Source organism: Hevea brasiliensis, chromosome 17, assembly GCF_030052815.1.
Source record: "Hevea brasiliensis isolate MT/VB/25A 57/8 chromosome 17, ASM3005281v1, whole genome shotgun sequence".
NCBI classification, from domain to species: Eukaryota; Viridiplantae; Streptophyta; class Magnoliopsida; order Malpighiales; family Euphorbiaceae; genus Hevea; species Hevea brasiliensis.
The window spans coordinates 48,144,736-48,165,849 of record NC_079509.1 but is presented as its reverse complement, the minus strand read 5'-3'; the positions used below and the strand labels follow the sequence as shown (position 1 = coordinate 48,165,849).

Here is a 21,114-nt window from a genome sequence, read left to right as displayed (position 1 = left end):
GAGACATATTTCACCAAAATACTTCTTTACTCATATGATCTATAGAATAATTGTGATATTAATGTTCAACAAAAATGCTCAAGCTAAGTACTTCCTACCACTAGAGCTTTGAAAAATTAATGCACAATATTAGAATGTAAAAACTCCCAAAAGTATCTAAAGTGATCAAATTCACAATGTGCTCTTTTTTCCTTTAATAAAATTTTTAATGACATAACATTTCATCACATATTTTATAAAAGAAAAACATACTTTTTTCCTCCTTTCCTGTCAATTTCCTCTTCATATATTTACTCTTATTATATTTCACATATGTCTATGTTATTTATAACAAATTCAACAAAAAGTCCAAAATCACAACACGGGAATAAGCAGATCAATAAAATGTGACTCCAGAATAGAAAACTGCTTGAACATAAATAATAGAATGTCCATAGTTGCCACCAACTATTTAAAACACAATTCCCAGGGACTTGACAGAAACCATAAGTAACCAAACTTAAAATCCAATCGGCAGTCATTCAAATTCATTTACTAGAATGGCCAACTGTTTCTGTTTTGCTCTTTGGAAACTGCAAAGGTGAAGTTCTAAACCTTGTCTGCTTTGTTTAATTAATGTTCCCAACTCAACTTCAGCATCTCAATTTTAAACTCTAGCCCTTTTGCCACTGCAACCTGGACATTTGTACTGCTTGATATGCTCAGCCTTTGCAGGTGTAATCTTGACACATTTTCCATGGAACCATCTCTCACATACATCGCAGCAAATCCAGAATTCGTCAGTGCCATAGCTTTCGCCACATGCCCCACAAGTTGCACCCTGTTCATCATCTTCATCTTCATCTTCCTCTTCCCCGCTGTCATTATCTTCCTTGGGTGGTGGAGACATCTTCACTGCTTTGGTCTGAGGCTCAGGTTGCCGAGATTGCTTAAAATCCAAACAGCAAAAGATTATATACCTTAATGTGTAAAAGAATGGCACATAAGAAGGAAATAAATAAAATAATTAAACACAACTCATAACTTTTTTTACCATTTTCCCACTTGATTTGCTTTTGCTACTGTTATTGTGAGTTGCAGATTGGTCCTTAGGATGCTTCACATTTCCTGACACAACTTCAAATATTGTTGGGACGTCATTTATCATCTGGAAAAGCCTCTTCCTGTCAATTAAATTTCAACCACTATCAGAATGACATTCTTATTGTTATTTAGATCTCAAGTTGGCTGCAGAAGAGGGAATCCTTAATGCACAAATGCATATAAACAGAATATGGTTAACCCTTCTTATAGCACTAGAAAGTCAGTCTGATATTAAAATGAGGCATCTAACAATAGAAATCATGGTAGTAAAAAATTGTTAAAACATGGCCAATTTAATTATGGAGGTTGATTTCCCCGCTGAAAGACAAGTTCCATGAAATATCCTGGTTAAGCAAAACTAATTATGCAGTCAAAAACAACTTTTATAAGAGAGATTCAGTTGAAATGCACCATAATAAATACCATTTGCCAAATGGTTGGCAAGGGAGAAAATGGTCTTCAGACTGCAACATCTTGATATCCATGCATTCCTAGTGCAAGTGTGCGCATACAAAAGTTGCAGTGTATGTCTCATTCAGATTGTCGTGAACAGTATTAACACCCAAGTTGCAGAGAATGTCTCCTTCAAATTCAGGATAAATTTCAATAACTGTCCCTGAACTTGTATAGTTATAACACTACAGTCCTTTAACTTTAAAATGTAACATAAAACCCCCTAAACTTTCAAATTTTGCACAGTAAAATCCCTCTGACTTTCAATTACTGATTTTTTAGTTAGAAACTGATGTGAATAGCTCTCGCATGGCGCTTAGTCAACATTTCTCTCTCTTCTCTTATACAAAGTGTAAAATTATTCTCTTTATGCATAAAAAAATTATTCTCTATAAAGAGAAACATGATTCAATTTACACATAGCTTGAGAGAGAAAAGAGAAATACTGACTAAGATCCATGCTAAACTGTTTAAGTCAGCATCTAACTGAAAAACTGATAATTGGAGATTAAAGGGATTTTACTGTGTAAAATTTGAAAGTTGATGGGGTTTTATATTACATTTTTAAGTTGAGAGACTGTAATGTTACAACTAGATAAATTCAGGGACAGTTGTAAAAATTTAACCTTCAAATTCATGAACAGCCTTAACACCTAAGTATGCTCGTAATCAGGTAATGTTTCACTTGTCATCAATGGACTTGTTATTAATGCACATAATTACCATTAAACTTCACTTATATAAATAATTGAACTTTAATTTTTGTAACAATGAAGTCATGGAGATCTACATCTGCTCAGATTCTTGCCAAAATACTGAATTGTATTCATGTTGAAATATTAAATATATTTTATAGTTCTAGTGGGTTAGCAAAACATTTTATTTATAAATTGCACTTTCTATTTCTCTATCCTCACTTTTATTTTTAAGTGAGCTCACCCATCAAATTATGCCAAACCTCAATTGATTTCTATTTAAATCATCTTCTAATACTCAGCAAACCAACAAGAAAATATTTATATTTATTCACCCTTCTAAACTTTTTCGACAACCAAAAATGGGGAAAGAAATAAGACATTTATGGAAAAAAAAAATTCCAATATGGATACCAAGTCAACATTTTGGCAAGAATTTGGTTGGAATTGAACTTTAATTACTTTATCGTTATGTAAATTAAAGTTCAATACTTGTTACTGACAAATTGACGTTCAACAACAATTATGTGTATTATTACAAGTTTAATAACAATGAGTGAAATGTACCCCATACTTGAATGAAAGTATCAGGATTAAATCTCAGATATCACCTTTCCGAAAAATGGATTCTCTAGAAGTTTCAGTCAATAGAAGGAATTGTGTTTTATTAGTTAGAATTAAACATGTTCTCATGAACAACTGGCAATGTTATTACACATTGCACGTCTTGGAATAATGCTCTTACTGACATTGTTTTCCAACAGTAATTTATGAAAAGGAAAAACGAAATAAATGCACATTGATTTCAAATCCCACGGTAACATGCTTCAGTGGAGTAATCATACTCTTGACAGCTAACTCCTAATGGAAAAATCCCTAAAAGCTCCAGAAGCATAAGCCCACATAGAAGCAATATTGAATTGTATTATAATATCACTACAATCACACATTCAAACCTACTGAATGTTATTCATAGAGATCTACGGAGCAGCACAATCAAAGCTATCAGAAAAGGAAAATCAATTAGAAGAGATTAATGACTGATAAAGTTATCATTAAAAGGTCAGAACAGAAGGAAAAAAAAAATTCCTGAGGCAACCAACAGTTACACAAGAGTCAAGTCTCAACACAGACAGTGCTGCCCATACAATATATGCATTTGCGTCCAATTATATTCTTTCTTGTAATTAATGTAGTATCAAGGCAGTTGTGCTTCATACTTTACTCAATCTCCTTAAGGGTTATTGACTAATCCTTTGGTTTCTGTGAAAAAAATATCCCTACAATGTCAGTAGCAAAGCAGGTCAAAGTAACAAAAGCTACTTAAAATTTGTTAAATGACACATCGCTAGGGACATAATGGTAAATTAATATTTATAAATATATCCCTATATTTTTAATATTTACATGCTTCAATTTCTTATATTTTTGAGAATGCTGTTTCCACATGTCCATTTCCATGTTTCTGCTCCCGTGCTACATAGCGGAGCATACAGTAGCTCACAATCATAGCAGAAAATATTAAATAACCATTTTTCTGTTACGATGAAGACCATTTCATGCAGGTTCTTCCCCAGTCAAATGTCTTATAAACCAATTGTCAACTCATCTCCAATTGTAAAGTCCCCACTAATGATCATTGTCAATGAACAACCTTTTTTTCCATTATGTTCAACCTATTTCATGACAGTGCTTCCGTAGTTAAATGTTGTGGATCAATTGTCAAAAGTCAACACAACTCTATTCTAGGGTTCCCAACAAGGCAACAACTGATTACTGAACATTACATCTTGTAACAAGAGAAGGAAATAAATAAAAACCCAAGTCTTCTCTTGCCATATAAAGTTTTGACATCATTACCTTCAACATCACAGAAATAAAGAGCCATTGCATCATATAACATAGCATTTTAGTCAGCAAAAATATTTAAGAAACTAGCCTAAGAACTTGAAAGAATGAGAGAAGAGAATAAAAAAGGGAGCACCAGAGTGATTTAATATAACATGGCAAAACCACGAGGGCATGGCAATGCAAATTGTGGAAAACAGCAACTCATGCATTATACTTGTTACCCATACCTTTCATTCTTACCAAACCCAAAGCGTGCACCAAAATAAAATGCTACAGCAAGCAACCAAGAATCACTGTGAACTGCAACAAGTGACAACCAGTCCTTCTCTTGCATCCCATCTCTAGCAAAATTTATACCCAGAGCCGGCTCAGGAAGCTCAGGAGGCACCTCTTCCACGGGCAGGTTAACTTCCCATGTCTCATTTGGAAGTCCATATAGACACAGGTTCTCCTTTTCTGTTAAAAAAAAAAACATAACACAATTAAACAACACATTTTATGCATCTAAAAAATATCTCAACTTCCTAACAAAATGTCTGATATAAAACACATTCAAATTGCAAGAAAATCTATATCCCACACTAGCTTAACTAGTGGAGAATGCATAAGCAGGGGGAAAAACCTCCGACACATACATATATCTTTTGACCAACAATTTGGCAGTGTTGTCAAAAGCGCTAGACGCCCTTAAGGCAAGAAGGTCCTCTATCGCCCAACACACTAAGCCAGATCATTTCGGGGCAAGCAGATCATTTATAGGTGCTCACCCGAGCGAAATGAGGCGCTAATTTATTTTAAAATAATAAATAATTAAATATATAATGTAAAAAACTCTAATATATTACACAATCAATAAATTGCTAAATATCATATTCCTATTTCATAATATATTATATGTTTTAAGCTTCAAGATCAAAAGCATTCCTCTATGTTTTCATGCTGGATCCTTTTTATTGTTTGTGTGATAATGCTATAGATCTTTCAGCCATTTGTTTTGATCCTAAACAAATAAAAAAATAAAAAAAAAAATTCCATCATAAGAATTAAGATCAATAGAATATATTAGAATGGTAACTCATAAATACTAGAATAGATTAGATTATTGTAATAGAGTACTCAAGTAGATTGTATAGTGTAACGTAACAAAATTTTAGAAAAATAATATTCACTGCATTTATTGAAGGTTTTCTTAAAAAATAATACTCAAGAGGAGTAAAAATACTTGGGATGGACAGTGTATTTGATGGAGTTAGCAATTTAAATCATATATCAATGAAGGAGAATAATGAAAATATTTTTTTATTTCCACTGACTGAGTATAAGAACAATGAAATCCAAAGAACTCCACAACACTTCTAATAAGGAGTAATAAGAACATGAAAATGAACAATAAACAAACTCAGCTAGAATAACAAAAATGTGACAGAATTTTAGACCAAAAAATATAAAATACATGCAGAATTTCAAATAATATACTGGTTTAAGAAAAAAAAGTGACCTCCAAAAAAAGAATTCCAGAATTTGAGGAAAGATAGAAGAGAAGAATGAAGAAAAATAATGGACATGTTTAACCAAAAGAAAAAAAGAAAGAAATGGGAGAAGGTGACCATGATCAGTTTCTCTTTCAACTTTTTTATTTTTTTTAAGTTTCTTGCAATTCCTCGCCTTTCCTCACCTCGCCTGTGCGCCCAGGCAACACCTAGTTAAAGTCACCACGCCTAGAGGCTTCCCGGGCGAGGCACCTGGATTTTGCCTCACCCAGGCACCTAGTGACAACATTGCAATTTGGTTGCCAGCAATATACGACTGATATCTTAGATGAAAGGGATTAACCCTTAAATGATGATTATACACACAGTATTCATTATTTCAGTTTTATGACTCAAAAGCTAAAAATGGTATAATTACTAAAAAAAATATTTTTAAGTGCTACAATTCATTGATGTTAATAACTGCAAAAACAAGAGATTTCATCATCCTGAACTCTTCGTTTCAATGCTCACCCTAATACCTGCCCAAGTTAAAGAATTGAAAGGCAACAGATAAACAATGAAAACCAATATTAATATCCCCTATTAATCCAAAAATAGGAAATTAATATATAAATAATAGATGATCTTGAGCATCTACAACATGGCAAATTGGAAACACTCGGAGACATGATTCATACAAATAATAGCATATTTGCATTGAATCCTCCAAACATAATTTTAAATCGCGATCGCGGCAGCGTTCGCTGTTATGGTCAACAGTAATGAAAACAGGCATATAACGGCCATAACATTATGGTAACAGCCTGGCACTATGCAAGTTATTTTGAAAATTTTGCAAAATTCATAAAATGAGTAGATATTAGTAGATACAAGTAAAACTAAGATGTGCAACCATATAATAAGAATAAATACATCAAATTAGATGTTAGTAATAATGTATTTTAGTAAAATTAATTTTGAAAATAACTCAAATTAGAAAAAAATACATAAACCTATAGATCAACCAAACCAATGCTTCATACTATAAATTTAACAACAAACCTAATATCAAACAAAATTTTCTTCAACAAATATGCAAAAAAAAAAAAAATAAATAATAATAATAATAATAATAATAATAATAATAATAATAATAATAATAATAATAATAATCACCTTTTGTAAGAAGTGTTTGTGAAAAATAGAAATATTTGATGATATTACCTTGAAAAAGAATAACGGAGAGATTTGTAGAAAGAATGAGAAGTTTAGGTGAAATATTGAGAGAAAATGTGATACAAATAGTAGTTGAAAGGCCGGAACAACAAAGAATGAAAAAACTAAAGAAAACACTGCATGCATATTTTTTTGTCAACTGAATTAAAGAGGTAACAGCCATTACTATTACTTAACGGTAAATAACGGCCATTACCGTTATGTAATGGTGGTAACGGCCATTATCAATACAACTCATAATCTACCTTTAAATAACGGGGTAAAGGGTAACGGCTCCTTGAAAAACCCAAAAATAATGGTCGTTACATTGTTTAAAACCATGCCTCCAAACGAATTCATGTTAAGAAGTTTCCCTCATTATCATAGTTATTAAACACACAATGCGCATTAAGGCGCAAAGGGGTTCTAGAAGCTAGACACAAGTCAAAGGCGCAAGCCTAAGTGACATGAAACACAAAAGAAAATAATTAGATAACTAATCCAATAAAAGTCAACTCGTATTAATAACATAAATCCTTTAGGATTCTAGAGTCAATGTTTTTGAAATTTAAATAAAAACAAAAATAAAAGATTTTAAACCCTTAAATCATATTCCAAAATTCTTACTAAATAGCAAAACAAAAAAAAAATATAAGAAAAACCTCATCATCATGAGTAACCTAGTCTTCTTCATTGAGAAAGAAGAAATATGTTGTATGTTGTCAATTTAACCTCTTTTCTTTCCTTAATTGCAGATTGCTTATAGTCAAATAAACAATATAACATCAATTCATATAAGTTGGGTAAGTAGGCAGAGTTTTCTTCTATAAAAACTAAGCAAAAGTGCAACAGAAAACATCTAAAAGAAAAAAGCACCTATACAAGAGAGAGGAACAAAGAGGCATGTAAAAAAAGAAAAAGAAAAAGGGCGACAAAAAAAATTGAGCAATGAAGATAAAGCTTAATTAAATTTGGGGAAAAAAAAAAGGACACAACCAAACAAAGGAAAAAGGAAAGTCAACTCATAACAACTATAACAATAACAACTAAATCTTAATCTCAAACTAGTTAGAGTCAACTATATAGATCCTTTTTCACTATTTAGCTCCATTCGAAACCAATTCTGCATCATTATCCAAAAATTAAAAATATTTTGATACTATTGCCCTTCGCGTAACTCCGTCTAAATAGTTTGTGCTTAGCCGGTCCCAAACCCGAATAAAGGAGAAGGGTTACGGTAGGTGACAACCAGCGTAAAAATTTCGTCACACCTTATGATATAGATTCAAATGATATAAACGTTAGAGCGTCCTCTACTTACGACGCGCTACATTGGAGCCCAAGTGCAGTGAGAAATATGCAAGGGTGTAGGGCGTTCACCGAAAGCGACGCGCCATGCCTGCGCTCGAGTGTGGTGTTAAATGAGCAAAGGTTTCGACATCATGAACGGGTGTGGGTAAAGAAGTTAGTCCATAAGACAGATAGTAGAACAGATAGTGGAACAGATAGTGGAACAGAACACAAGATAGGCATAAAGAACAATAGAAGATATCATAGAAGGAGATCAATTAGAAAGGAACAGAATAGGAGGAGAATCAGGGTTGATACTTAGAATGTTGAATCACTTACAGGAAAATTAATGGAGCTTGTGGATACCTTGGAAAGGAGAAGGGTGAATATTGCTTGCATTCAGGAGATTAAATGGGTAGGAGAGAAAAGCAAGAAAGTGGGTAATTCAGGGTACAAACTGTAATTTACCGGAAATGGGAGGAACAAGAACGGAGTGGGCATAATCATAGACAGGACATTGAAAGATACTATAATAGCTGTCAAAAGAGTAGGAGATAGAATTATACTAGTAAAGCTAGTACTAGAAGTAGAAACAATAAATGTAGTTAGTGCTTATGCCCCACAAATAGGACTAGTTATTGAGAGTAAACAAAGATTTTGGAAAGATATGGATGATCTAATGCAAAGCATACCGAATAAAGAGAATGTTTTCATCGACGGAGAATTGAATAGACATGTAGGAAGTGATAGGCAAGGTTATAAGAATGTCTATGGAGATTTTGGTTTTAGCAGCCGAAATGAGGAGGGAAAAAGTATCCTGGATTTTGCTATGGCATATGACCTAATACTAGCAAATACCTACTTTATAAAAAGAGAATCACATTAAATAACTTTTAAAAGTGGGCAAAATGGAAGCCAAATTGACTTCCTCTTAACCAGGAAGACAAATAGAGTTCTATGCAAGGATTGCAAGGTCATTCCAGGAGAGGCTTTAACAAGTCAACAACGGTTAGTGGTATTAAATGTCAAGTTTAGGAACAATTCAAGTAAGGTTAGAAGAAATAGTGTAAGCTCGAACAAAATGGTGGGAGTTCAAAGGAGTAAAGCAAGTGAAGTTCAAAAATGAGCTTCTCAAGTCCGAAACATGGAAGCTGGATGTGGAGGCCAATAATATGTGGATACAAATGGCATCAAAGATTAGAAAAGTAGCTAGAAAAGTACTTGGAGAGTCTAGAGGATATAGAACACCCTCAAAAAAGAGATGGTGGAAGAATGAGGAAGTACAAAAGGCAATGAAGAGAAAGAGAGAATGGTATAAGAAATTACCTAAGTGTGATAATTATGAGGCATATGAACAGTACAAGATAGCAAAGAAAGAGGCAAAAAAAACAGTTAGTCAAGCAATAGCGCAGGCCTTTGAAAAGTTATATGAGAAACTTGGAACTAAAGAAGAGGAGAAAGATATTTATAAATCAGCAAGGAGGAGAGAAAAGAAATGTCAAAATCACAATCAAGCTAGGTGCATTAAGGATAAAGAAGAAAAAGTGTTGGTGAAAGATGAGAACATCAAAGAAAGATGGAGAAATTATTTTGATGATCTCTTTAACAATAGTCAAAATGGTAATAGCGTGAATATAGACTACAGAGCAGTAGAAAAGAATGTTAATTACACTAGAAGGATTAGATCTTTAGAAGTAAAAGAAGCACTTAAGAGAATGAAATTGGATAAAGCTTGTGGACCCAATGGAATACCAATTGAAGTGTAGAAGTGTTTTGGAGATATAGAAATGGCATAGTTAACTAAATTGTTTAATAAGATTATAAACTCAAAGAAAATGGATGATGAATGGAAGAGGAGTATTTTAGTACCTATTTTTAAAAATAAGAGAGACATACAAATTTGCTCAAACTACAGGGGAATTAACTCATGAGCCATACTATGAAGTTGTGGGAGAGAGTTGTGGAACATCGACTATATCATGACACTTCTATCTCTCCCAATCAGTTTGGCTTCATGCCCGATCGTTCAACTATGGAAGCGATCTTTCTCATTAGAAGCTTGATGGAGAAATATAGAGATATGAAGAAAGATCTACACATGGTTTTTATCGATTTGAAGAAGGCTTATAATAGTGTTCCAAGATATGTCTTATGGAGAGTGTTAGAACAAAAGAAGGTATCTATTAGGTACATACAAGTGTTAAAAGATATATATGAAGGAGCAACTACTATTGTGCGCACAGTGGGAGGGACACGAAATTTTTCCTATCTCAATTGGATTATACCAAGGTTCAGCTGTAAGCTCTTACCTTTTTACATTAGTTTCAAATGAATTGACGAAACATATACAAGAGAGTATCCCTTAGTGCATAATGATTGCAGATGATATAGTTCTGATAGATGAGACGCGAAATGAGTCAATAAAAAGCTAAAGCTTTGAAGAAGTACTCTAGAGTCAAAGGGTTTTAAGTTAAGTAGAACAAAGACAGAACACATGCATTGCAAGTTCAGTGAAGGCCGAACTGATAATAGGGAAGGAGTTAGTTTGGATAGAGTGGTACTGCCCCAAAGTAATCACTTTAAATATCTCGGTTCAATCCTTCAAGTAGATGGGGGATGTGAGGAGAATGTTAATCATAAGATTAAATCCGGATGGTTCAAGTGGAGAAATGTCACGGGAGTTTTATGTGATCGCAAGATTCTCAATAAGTTGAAAGGAAAATTTTACCGTACAGCCATACGACCGGCCATGTTATGTAGTAGTGAGTGTTGGGCGCTGAAGGAACGTATGTGTCTAAGATAAGAGTTGCGGAGATGAGAATGTTAAGGTAGATAAGTGGTCATACTAGACTAGATAAAGTCCGTAATGAGAGTATTAGAGAAAAGGTAGGAGTGGTGACAATTGAGGATAAGTTGAGAGAAGGGAGATTGAGGTGGTTTGATCATGTGAAGCGTAGACATACAAGGCTCCAGTCAGACAAGTAGAGCACATTAGGTTAGGGGATAGAAAGAAAAGAAGGGGTAGACCTAAACTGACTTGGAGGAGAATAATACAACATGACCTAGAAGCATTACACATTTCCAAGGATTTAACCCAAAATCGTTTAGAATAGAGAAAAAGAATCCATATAGCCGACACCAAATTCTTAGGATAGACTTAATTGAATTGAGTTGAGTACTATTGCCCTTCGCATCATTTTAGGTCTCCCTATTTTCTTCTCACGCTTTCTACCACTAACTTAGGAATTAATCAATCTCATTCCAAATTCAAATGAACTTTAGTCTTATGTTGACAAACATAATTTTAACCTCTTTCTTTGTAATGAGCTTTAATCTTGTACACATTCCTTTAACATATATAACTTTGTGTATGCATGTGTTGACATATACAAGTCAATCTCTACAAACTATTTGGAAACTAGATTTTTACAAGAATTTAATTCAATTAATTTCATTTTTATCAATTCTCGTGTTTAGAAACATAAGAATTGAAAGAATTTAATTCTTTTAACTTAAATAAAGAATTTATTTTAAAAATAAAAATCATGCTAAAAGTAATATGATTGTATGAAAATTTATTTGAATTCTTTTCTTGCAAATGACTTTTTTCAAAGGAAGCCTAAAAGATAATTGAGAGAATCTTGCCGAAATTTATGTGAAAGGTTGCAAGGGCAAGACTAGTCACACACTTTGCTCCTTCTTGTGCCTTTTAACTACTATGCTAATTACAATAAAATTATTAGAAAAATACTATACCAAACCTGTTTTGCAATATCATGCTCAAGTCACATTACATGTTTTGCTCTATTTCTTCGTCCTTCTTCCCTGAGATTTCTTCCCTTTATTTCTTATTACTTCTCTTCTCGCTTTCCCTCTATTTCTCCTCTCTCTTCTTATTCTTCCTCCTCTTCTTCTTTCTTCCCTTTCTATCCCTTTATTTCTTCTTCTTCTTCTTCCTCGTGATTTCTTCCTTCTTTCCCTCTTCTACCTTTCTCGGAATTCTTCTTCTATCTTCTTGATTTTGTTTTCTTTCTTGAAGTTCTTGAATCTACAACACTTAGATTCTTTCCTCCTCTTTTTCTATCTTTTTTTTCTCAACTAGTTTCATTCTCAGATTCATTCTAGGGTTTCCATTTCCCTGTTTCTTGTTTTGGGTTCCTGTTTCAGCTACCCTTTTCTATTCCAATCTGATTTCTTTTTTCCTCTACTTTCTTCTACTTTCTCGATGATTTTTCTTAAATTCTTGCTCTTCCTCAATTGCTCTTTCTCTGTTCCTCTGGTTATGGAAGAGCAATCTTGGAAACAAAAGATTCTTGCTTTAGAACATGGCAAAATATAAATTATTTCAAAGATACGAAAAGTTCACTGATCAAAAATTGGAAATTTTGAGAAATTGATTTGGAAGAAAATAGGCAAATGGAAGGAATCGATTCACGGGAAAAGGGAACATGTTATAGTCTTTACTAATGAAGATGCACTGAAGAATGATGTCAGGGAACAAATAACCAATGATGAACAACTTCTTGGAGCTTTTGAAAAGCTAAGTGAAGAACAAGATGCCTCAGGTGAAGTTTCCAATGTGAATGATAAGGACTCTGAGGAAGAGAATGATAATGATGGTGATGATGGGCAACTTGAGTCCGCAATGGGGAAAACAGCAAATTGAATGTAAAAGAATTGCACAACTCATTCCAAAAATTTTGCTGCATAAATTCTTGGAGATGTTCTTGGAAAAAAAAAAATAAGAGGGTTAAAGTGTGAGTTTTGCAAGCAAGTGGCAGTATTTTGGGAGCGAAAATGGTGAATTCAGCTGTTGTGATCTTATAATTCTCATGGAAGATGAATGGGAGATATCAAGAAGGAAAAGCAAGAAATTAACTCCCTATTGTGCAGAAAGTGGGATTGCAGAAGAATTCTTTCATGTAACAAAAAAAAAAATCATTTCTTGTCTGCTGGTGATGCTTTTTTGTCATTGACATCAAATGGTATTGTGAGATTGAAGAAACAAGAATGGGAAATTTGGAGAAGAAGAAGGAAGAAAGTCAAGACATCAAATGGTATTGTGATCTTGAAGGAACAAGCATGTGAAATTTGAAGAAAAAGGAAGAAAGTTAAATCTTGTCAATTAAGAGTTCATATTTCCAGCTGTAAATGAGAAAGTACCCGAAACTTTCAGCCAAACTTTATGGGTCATTTCAGCCAAAGTTCCATTCCTTACCATCAACGGATGCTACTTGGGAGAACAGAAGTTATATTCAGTCCAATTTCATGAATTTTCACATTAATAGATCTAGAAATATGTGTAATAGATGGAGATAGATAGAAGAAAGTCAACAGACTGATGGAGGGAAAATTAGTTAGAAGCAGTTATCAGCTGGAACTGGTCTATAAAAGAGCTGGAATAGCTCTAGGAATGTCATTCTGAAATTCTAATCGATAAAAATCTCTCTCTCTCTCTCTCTCTCTCTCTCTCTCTCTAAATTCTTCTTTCTCTTCTTTTCTCTTTTCTCTATTCCATCTGTCCTTTATTTTTCTATTTTCCTCTCTAATTGCTGATGTTTCTGTGATTAAGAACCTGGTTACTTGACACACACCTGAACTCAAACTTTGCAAGGTGCAAAAGCTTGAACATGTACAGGCATTTAAACATTTTAAATCAATAAGCTAAGAGAAGTATATTATAACATAACAGTGGTGATTTATTAGTAAATACTTGTTCACAGGTAGTTGAATAATTAACCAAATGAGCTTTTACATGCATACTGCATACATAACACAAAAAATTTTCACTTCATCCCACCTTCATTCATAGCTCAAGTATCTTAGTACTTTCAACAAATTAAACTAGTAAAGATTATTGTAACAAAAAAAAAGGGGGGCTAAAATCATCTATTTTCTCCAATCTGGCAGTCATGTGCACTGCAATTTGTAAGAGTGACAAGAAAAATGAACTATTATATTCTCATACCCATTCTCTTTCTCAAAAAAGACATGTCAAGGGTTTAGATACGGTAAATAATGCATTGTTATTCTCACTCCCCTCTATAAAAATCGAAATTACAAACTGCAAATAACAGATATTCATTTCTTGCAAAATCACCATATGGAATGAAAACAATGACAATATAACTTAACAGCCCCGCCATAGAGAGATTAGGCATAACAGATACCATTTCCAGGATGCCCATGTGAACAAAATCATGAACTGTGAACAATGAAGAACACTGGATAAAAAAAAATTAAAAGAAATAAAATAAAAACCACGAACTTAATTTATTCATTTAAAAGTCAACGTAGCACTATTCATACGCACTGTGTCAAATTTCGAAACAAAGTTGCAACACACCCACGTAAAATTCCAAGTCCCAAAACAAAAGGATGACAGAAACCCACCTGGGTCGCACTGTTGGTAAAACTTCTCAACATCTGCAACAAAACAAACCCAAAAGAATCAAGAAATGAATAAGCGAAACCCATGAAAGATACATGCGAAAGAAGCAAATCCCAATTCAGTATATGCACGTGTATTTACAAAATATATTCACATAAGCTAATAACACAGAGTGAAAAAACAACAAAAATCAAACCGGTGGTGAGAGCCCTGATCAAGCCATTGCGTCTGCCTTTGAAGTCGCTGAAAACTTCTTCAACGGTTCGAGGTATTGCGTGCGGTATTCCCTCCATCCGCTTTCTTTCCCCTCTTCAAAATAAGCCAATTTTCAATCTCTTCCCTGTTTCTCCCCCTCACTCTCTCTCTATACAACGATCAGCATAACAAGTATTTATCTATATGTAATTTTTCAATATATGCATATATGGAAATGATAATGCTTCCGGGTCGGTATTAATTGGAAGAAAAAATGGGAATAATTAGGATTTTTAGGTGTGTTACAGGAATTTATGAATGAATGAATGAGATAACAGTACAAGAGAATGGGAGAAAAGGGTCTTAGGGTTTGCCGTTTGGTTTTTTCCTAATACTTTCATGTTTTCTAAGTGGAGAAAGGAGAAAAAGAGGACAGGAGACTGTCTAAATGAAAATTAATTTAGTTTAAAATAATCGTTTAATTATTTGGAATTTTAATTTTAAAATATATTAAATTTAATTTTAAGCTAATTCTAATATTTTTATTTTTATATTTTTAAAAATTATATTAAATAAATATTATTTAATCTAATATATATGAAAGCCAAGCACAAAAAAAAATATTAACAAAAAAATGGCCTGTATCTTCAACATTAACGTCAACTTCATATTTTTAAAAAGGGATTACTGCTAAAAAAAATTTATTTTTTAAATTTTTATAATTTTATTTATTTGTAAAAATTATTAATTAATTTCTAAATTTTTAAATTTTTACTAATTCTAATTTATCATTAATAAAACTATTATCTCATTAATAAAATTATCACATTATGTCATGGTATGACACAATTGAAAATAATTAAAAAGTATAGATTTAATTGATAATTTTCTTAATATGGGTATAATTATAAAAAAAATTATAAGTATATTTTCCCAATTCATTAATTTATAATTACTTTTAAAATTAAGAATTAATTAATAATTTGATTTGGATTAATTTAATTGACCTAAAGTGTTTCAACATGAAAATGTGATTAAAATAGTGTGAAAAAATGAGAATAAAAAATAAGATACCAAAAATGACATAAAAGTAAGTAATATCAAAAAATTTATAAAATTTGAATATTGATACAAAAGTGATTTTAAATAAAATTTAATGGCAAAAAATAATTTATATAACTAATTTTAATTAGTTTTAGAAACTTAATTATTATTGTTGTTTTATATTTTTTAATTAATTATATATAATTTTTATTGCAAATATTTAAGTAAAATATATTTTTAGTCTTTAGATTATATTAGGAATAATCTATATAAAATACCCGTAAAAATTATCTGTATAAAATATATTTATAATTAATAATTTCTATTTTAAAATTTAATAATTTTTGAAAAATTACAAAAAAATACATTTTCAATTTATTTTGCAATTGTACCCGATACTAATTAAATTTTATATTTTTTAATTTTTATCAATTATATCCTATTATAGACGTTAATTTAGCATCTTTATTAGTTAGATAACAGTTTTATCAACAATAAAGTAGAATTAATATGAATTAAAAATTTTAAAATTTAATTAGCAACTTTTAGAGTGTATAGTAGAATTGCAAATTTTGAAAAATACACGATTCTTTTACAATTATCCCTTTTAAAAAATAATAATTTCATTTCAATATATCTTGATTAATTATAAATAAAATTATTAATATTAGATATGTTTAACATAATAAATGAAAGAAAATATATTTAATATGAATATAATTTCAATTTATATATGTAAAAGTTAACAATTTATTTTATAAATAGTATACATAAAATGTAACTAATATGAATAAAAATTACCTTTATTACATATTTTCAAAATTTTTGAAAATTTTTGAAAATTTTGAAAATATGTAATAAAGGTAATTTTTATTGAAAATTTTGATTATTTCAATATATACAAAAATAAGTGTTTATATATACAGCGCTCGATTCCATACATATATATATATATATATCTATATATATATATATAGGCGGGATCGAGTGCTGTACCATCATACCAAAAGTTTAAATTATTAATAGAAATATAATTCTAATTTCTTAGCAGGATGCTAATATATTGAGTTATCCTACACAATGCTATATATATAAATATATATATTATTTATCAAAATTTAATATTTTTATCTATCATTAATCGACACTTGATATAATTTATTTTTTAATTATAAATTTAATTATTGGTATTTGATAATATTTAACTTAATAATTTTATTCTAAAATATATAATTATTTATTTTGAAATATAAGATAAAATAAATGGAAATATATTTAATGTAAATTTAGATTCATATATATATATATATATATATATATATATATATATATATATATATATATATATATATATATATATATATATATATTAATAATTTATTTTTATACATGGTACATAACAAGATATAATAAATATGAATAAAAATTTATTTATTATATATTTCAAAAGTTTTTGAATCATAGCATATTTAATATGTATAAATACATATAAAATATGAGTTAATATAATATCAAATAAATATTATATAAAAATAAAAGGTCAACACAAACATTTCACCAAAAGTAAAATACGAATGTTTCATAATTCTTAACACTTAAATATATAAATACTATATGTAAATTTCTAAATTTTAGTTTTCTTTTTATATATAAAGACGAAACCATTATTAATCAAAATTTGACACTTATATTTACTATTATTTTTAACTTTTTTTTTCTAATTACAAATTTAATTATATCTACTGGATAATGCTTTACGTAATATTTTATCTTAATTATGATTAAACTTCATTTTAATTTATTTTTTTAATTATAAATTTATTTTTTTAGTATTATATGATGTTTAACTTAATAATTTTATCTTAACTGAGTTTGAAATTTTATTTAAATTTATGTGATTATGAATTTAATTTTATCAGCAATTAAGAATCGAAAATTAATATATTAAGAAACCCTTCCAAAATATTGAATTCATTTGACATTTTCAAGATTATTTCTATATAATTATTGGAAATAATTTGTAACCACCCAACTGTGAGCCGTTACCAACGCTAGAAAACATGTCAACTTAAAACTGTTGGAACCCCTAATAAGTCTAAAAACCTGTCAAAACATTGCTTTATTCCATATAAACTAAAATCCAAGTAACTCATAAATAATTACATTTTAGCATTTTTCATCATAGCATAGACGTTTCTTTATAAAATGCTCAAAATTTTGAACCTCAAAACAAACATATACTTCTTGCTAAACCTCCGCTTGCTACTATCTTTTCTTGTAAAGAAAATGGGTAAGCTTTGGAAAGCTTAATAAGTAAACTAACTGATTTCCATTTGTCATATTATTCAATTCATGCATATATAATGCATCAATCACATGATTTTATACAACACAAATAATTCACATAAGATAGATTTGTCACCAGTGATTTATTATAACTAATTTGTCTGGCTTATAAAGATACTCCTGAGGAGTTCCTTTTAATACATAACCAATGTATCCAGCTCATAAAGAAACTTATCAGGTTTTCCTCTATCATAAATAGTGAGCTAAGGGCTTATTAGGCCTCACTTGGTCTTACCACATCATATCATGCATTATCATAACATATCCATAAAATAGGAGAAATCAGTGAATCATCCAACATCTATCGAGCATCAACAATTATTTATGCAGTAATGCAACCTATTCGTGTTCTAAATACATACAATCTATTAATATCATGAAATAATGCATGTAAATGGTCATGAATTCAATTAAACTTAATGGAAGAGGTTATCAAATATTAGAGTTAGTATTACTTACCTCTTGTAGTCTATCAACACCAAAAGCACGAACAATAGCCATTCCTTAACTGTAGCTTTCTCAGTCTCTCAAGTCTAATTTTATAAAAGATAGACTCTAATGAGTTATCTAAATCTCTATAACTCTATATATACATCATACAAATTATTCTAGGTCTATTTGGGATATAAAAATAAGTTTTGGAGCCTTAGAACAAAAAGGAAAATAAGGTAGGCAAAAATAACTTTGGCTGCCAAAGTCCTGAACCTTAAATGTCCTCAGCAGGCAACAGCTACTTCAGCTGCTGAAGTAGGAAACTTTGGCTATCGAAGTCCTAAACTTTCAAAAATTTTTAAGAAGCAGTATCTACTTTGGCTATCAAAATAATGGTTTTCGACAGTCGAACCTGGAAATTTTCAGAATTCCCAATTGATTTGCAGTAACTCTTCATCCCTAAAACCAAAACAATATATGCTCAAAGCCCTAAAAACTCAATTTAAACTTATAGCCAAGCCATAAAGTGATCGACTAAAACCTTTAAACTTAATAATTCAACATATAAAAACCAACTATAACACTATACTAACTTTAAGATACCAAAACTATAACATGCATCCATAGATCTCTTAACCTTTAAGAATCCTAAATTCAAAACTCCTAAAAGAAAAGGAAATTTGACCCAAACTATTACTTCACTGCTCAAAACTACAACTCATACACATAATCACTAAATAGGATCCAAAGAAACTTGAAACATTTACTAATAATCTCACATGCAAGCAGAAACTTACCTTCCTTGAAGCTTTAACTATACCCTTTAATCTAACACCTTAACAGGATTGAAGACACCAAAACTTGTTCAAAAGAAGAAAGATTATAGAAAAAAAATAAATTTTTGAGAAGGATTTGTTTAAAACTCAATTTACATGTAACAGTAGAGAAAGGGGTTGGTAAAGAGAAAAAGATTGAGTTTCCTTTAAAGAAAAATAGACCACTTCAACCTTTTATACTCTCGGTAATAAAGGGATCTTCGGCTACCCAAGTTCATATTGCCAAAAAAAAAAAAAAAAACTTATACTTAATCTTGCAAAAAAACACCCAACCCTTAGACTTCCTAACACAACACTTGGAACACATATAACACTTATCATTATTTCCACCGTCCTTAAAATCCTAAGTTTCATTGGAATTTCCCATCAATAAGAAGAATTTTGACATAGGAAAATGGTGAACGTTAGATTCTCCCCTCCTTAGAAACAGTCATCCTTGAATGTTAAACAAAACAAAAACATAGCTAAAATAAATAGGGGTACTGCTGTAACATGGAGTCACGATTCTCCCACTTGCATTATTCCATGTTGAGGTGACTCCACTGGACTTTAACCATTGGTATCTCTCTACTCCTCAATCTTTTGATTTGTGTGTTTACCATCTAGACAGGTTGCTCAACATAAGAAAGATCCTCTCTTATTTTCTTCCTATTTGGGTTAGATTTTCACCTAAGTGCAAGATTAAGTCTAGGTTCACTCCCTTGCATACTCTCTTGGCTAAAAATGGGCCTTAGCAAGGTCCTATTAGGCCTTACCTCAATTAGCACTTCCTAAAGATCACTATGGCCTAGTCTAGTCCAGTATAGCTCGAGGCTGGATCTTAACTAAAGCACAGGAGGTCTGTGCCTTTGCTCACAGGCCCTTATTGCTCTTCTTAGCCTATTTTAATATTTTTATTTTTTACTTCTACTAACCTATTTAATTTTTATATTTTATTTTAATAATGTAGAACATCATATATCATTTCTTTCAACATTTTTAGCATTTTTCAGGTCCTTGAAACTTTCATCATTGGAACAAAATTAGGGGTCTACATTATAAATATGGGGACATGTAATTCAAAATCATTGGAATGATGCATGTGCATATAAACCGTACTTGAAAGGGAAAACAGAGAAAAGGGCTCAGTTGAAAGCTTAGTAATTAAAAGCCTACTTAGGCAAATAAAACATAATTATTTAAAATAAATTAAGCACATGAGGATGCAACAGTCACATGGGTTTTCACAGCACAAACAATTCAAAACAAGATAATTCATGTCACTAGCAGTTCCCTAGCCATACTATTCATAAACATATGTCCACTGTGCGTAGCATATTATAGGAGCTCTTCAGAACTTTCTCTTATAATATCATATAAAACAAATGGGGCTGGAGACACAAGATTGCTTTACTAGGACACCCTAGAGTTGGAGACAAAAAATTTGCTTACCCAAATATCCCTTTATTATTTTTTATAAGTGAGCTCATAATACATGCATGCTATTTACTTCCTTTACTTTACTTTACTTTTCCATTGGGAACTGAGTTGTCCATGAATTGCCAATACAATACAAGTAATAATGAAACACTCTCGTGATATGCATTACTAAGATGTATAACTAATGATGTAATAATTATAATTAAAAGAAATTATATAACTACAATGATGCATGAACATGCATGGAGCATGATAAAACAATTTAATAAATCAGTTAGAAATAGTTTAAGTAGGTTATACTCGCACACTGATTGACTCTTACCATTAACTAATTGTAATTACAGAATTAACATAATTATCTTGCTGAAAATTCGATAGAGTTTTCTATGTAA

General features: G+C 30.9%; 1 protein-coding gene across 1 annotated transcript; it reads right to left on the bottom strand.

The window, feature by feature from the left end:
* Positions 1-387: 387 nt before the first annotated feature.
* On the bottom strand, positions 388-15,092 carry LOC110635398 (PHD finger protein Alfin1). The gene is made up of 5 exons (XM_021784709.2): positions 14,647-15,092; positions 14,453-14,485; positions 4,310-4,538; positions 1,034-1,163; positions 388-928 (listed from the first exon to the last, which is right to left on the bottom strand). Exons 1-5 carry the CDS (start codon positions 14,741-14,743, stop codon positions 647-649), a joined length of 771 nt encoding a protein of 256 aa, XP_021640401.2. The 5' UTR covers positions 14,744-15,092; the 3' UTR covers positions 388-646.
* Between the last annotated feature and the right edge of the window lie 6,022 nt (positions 15,093-21,114).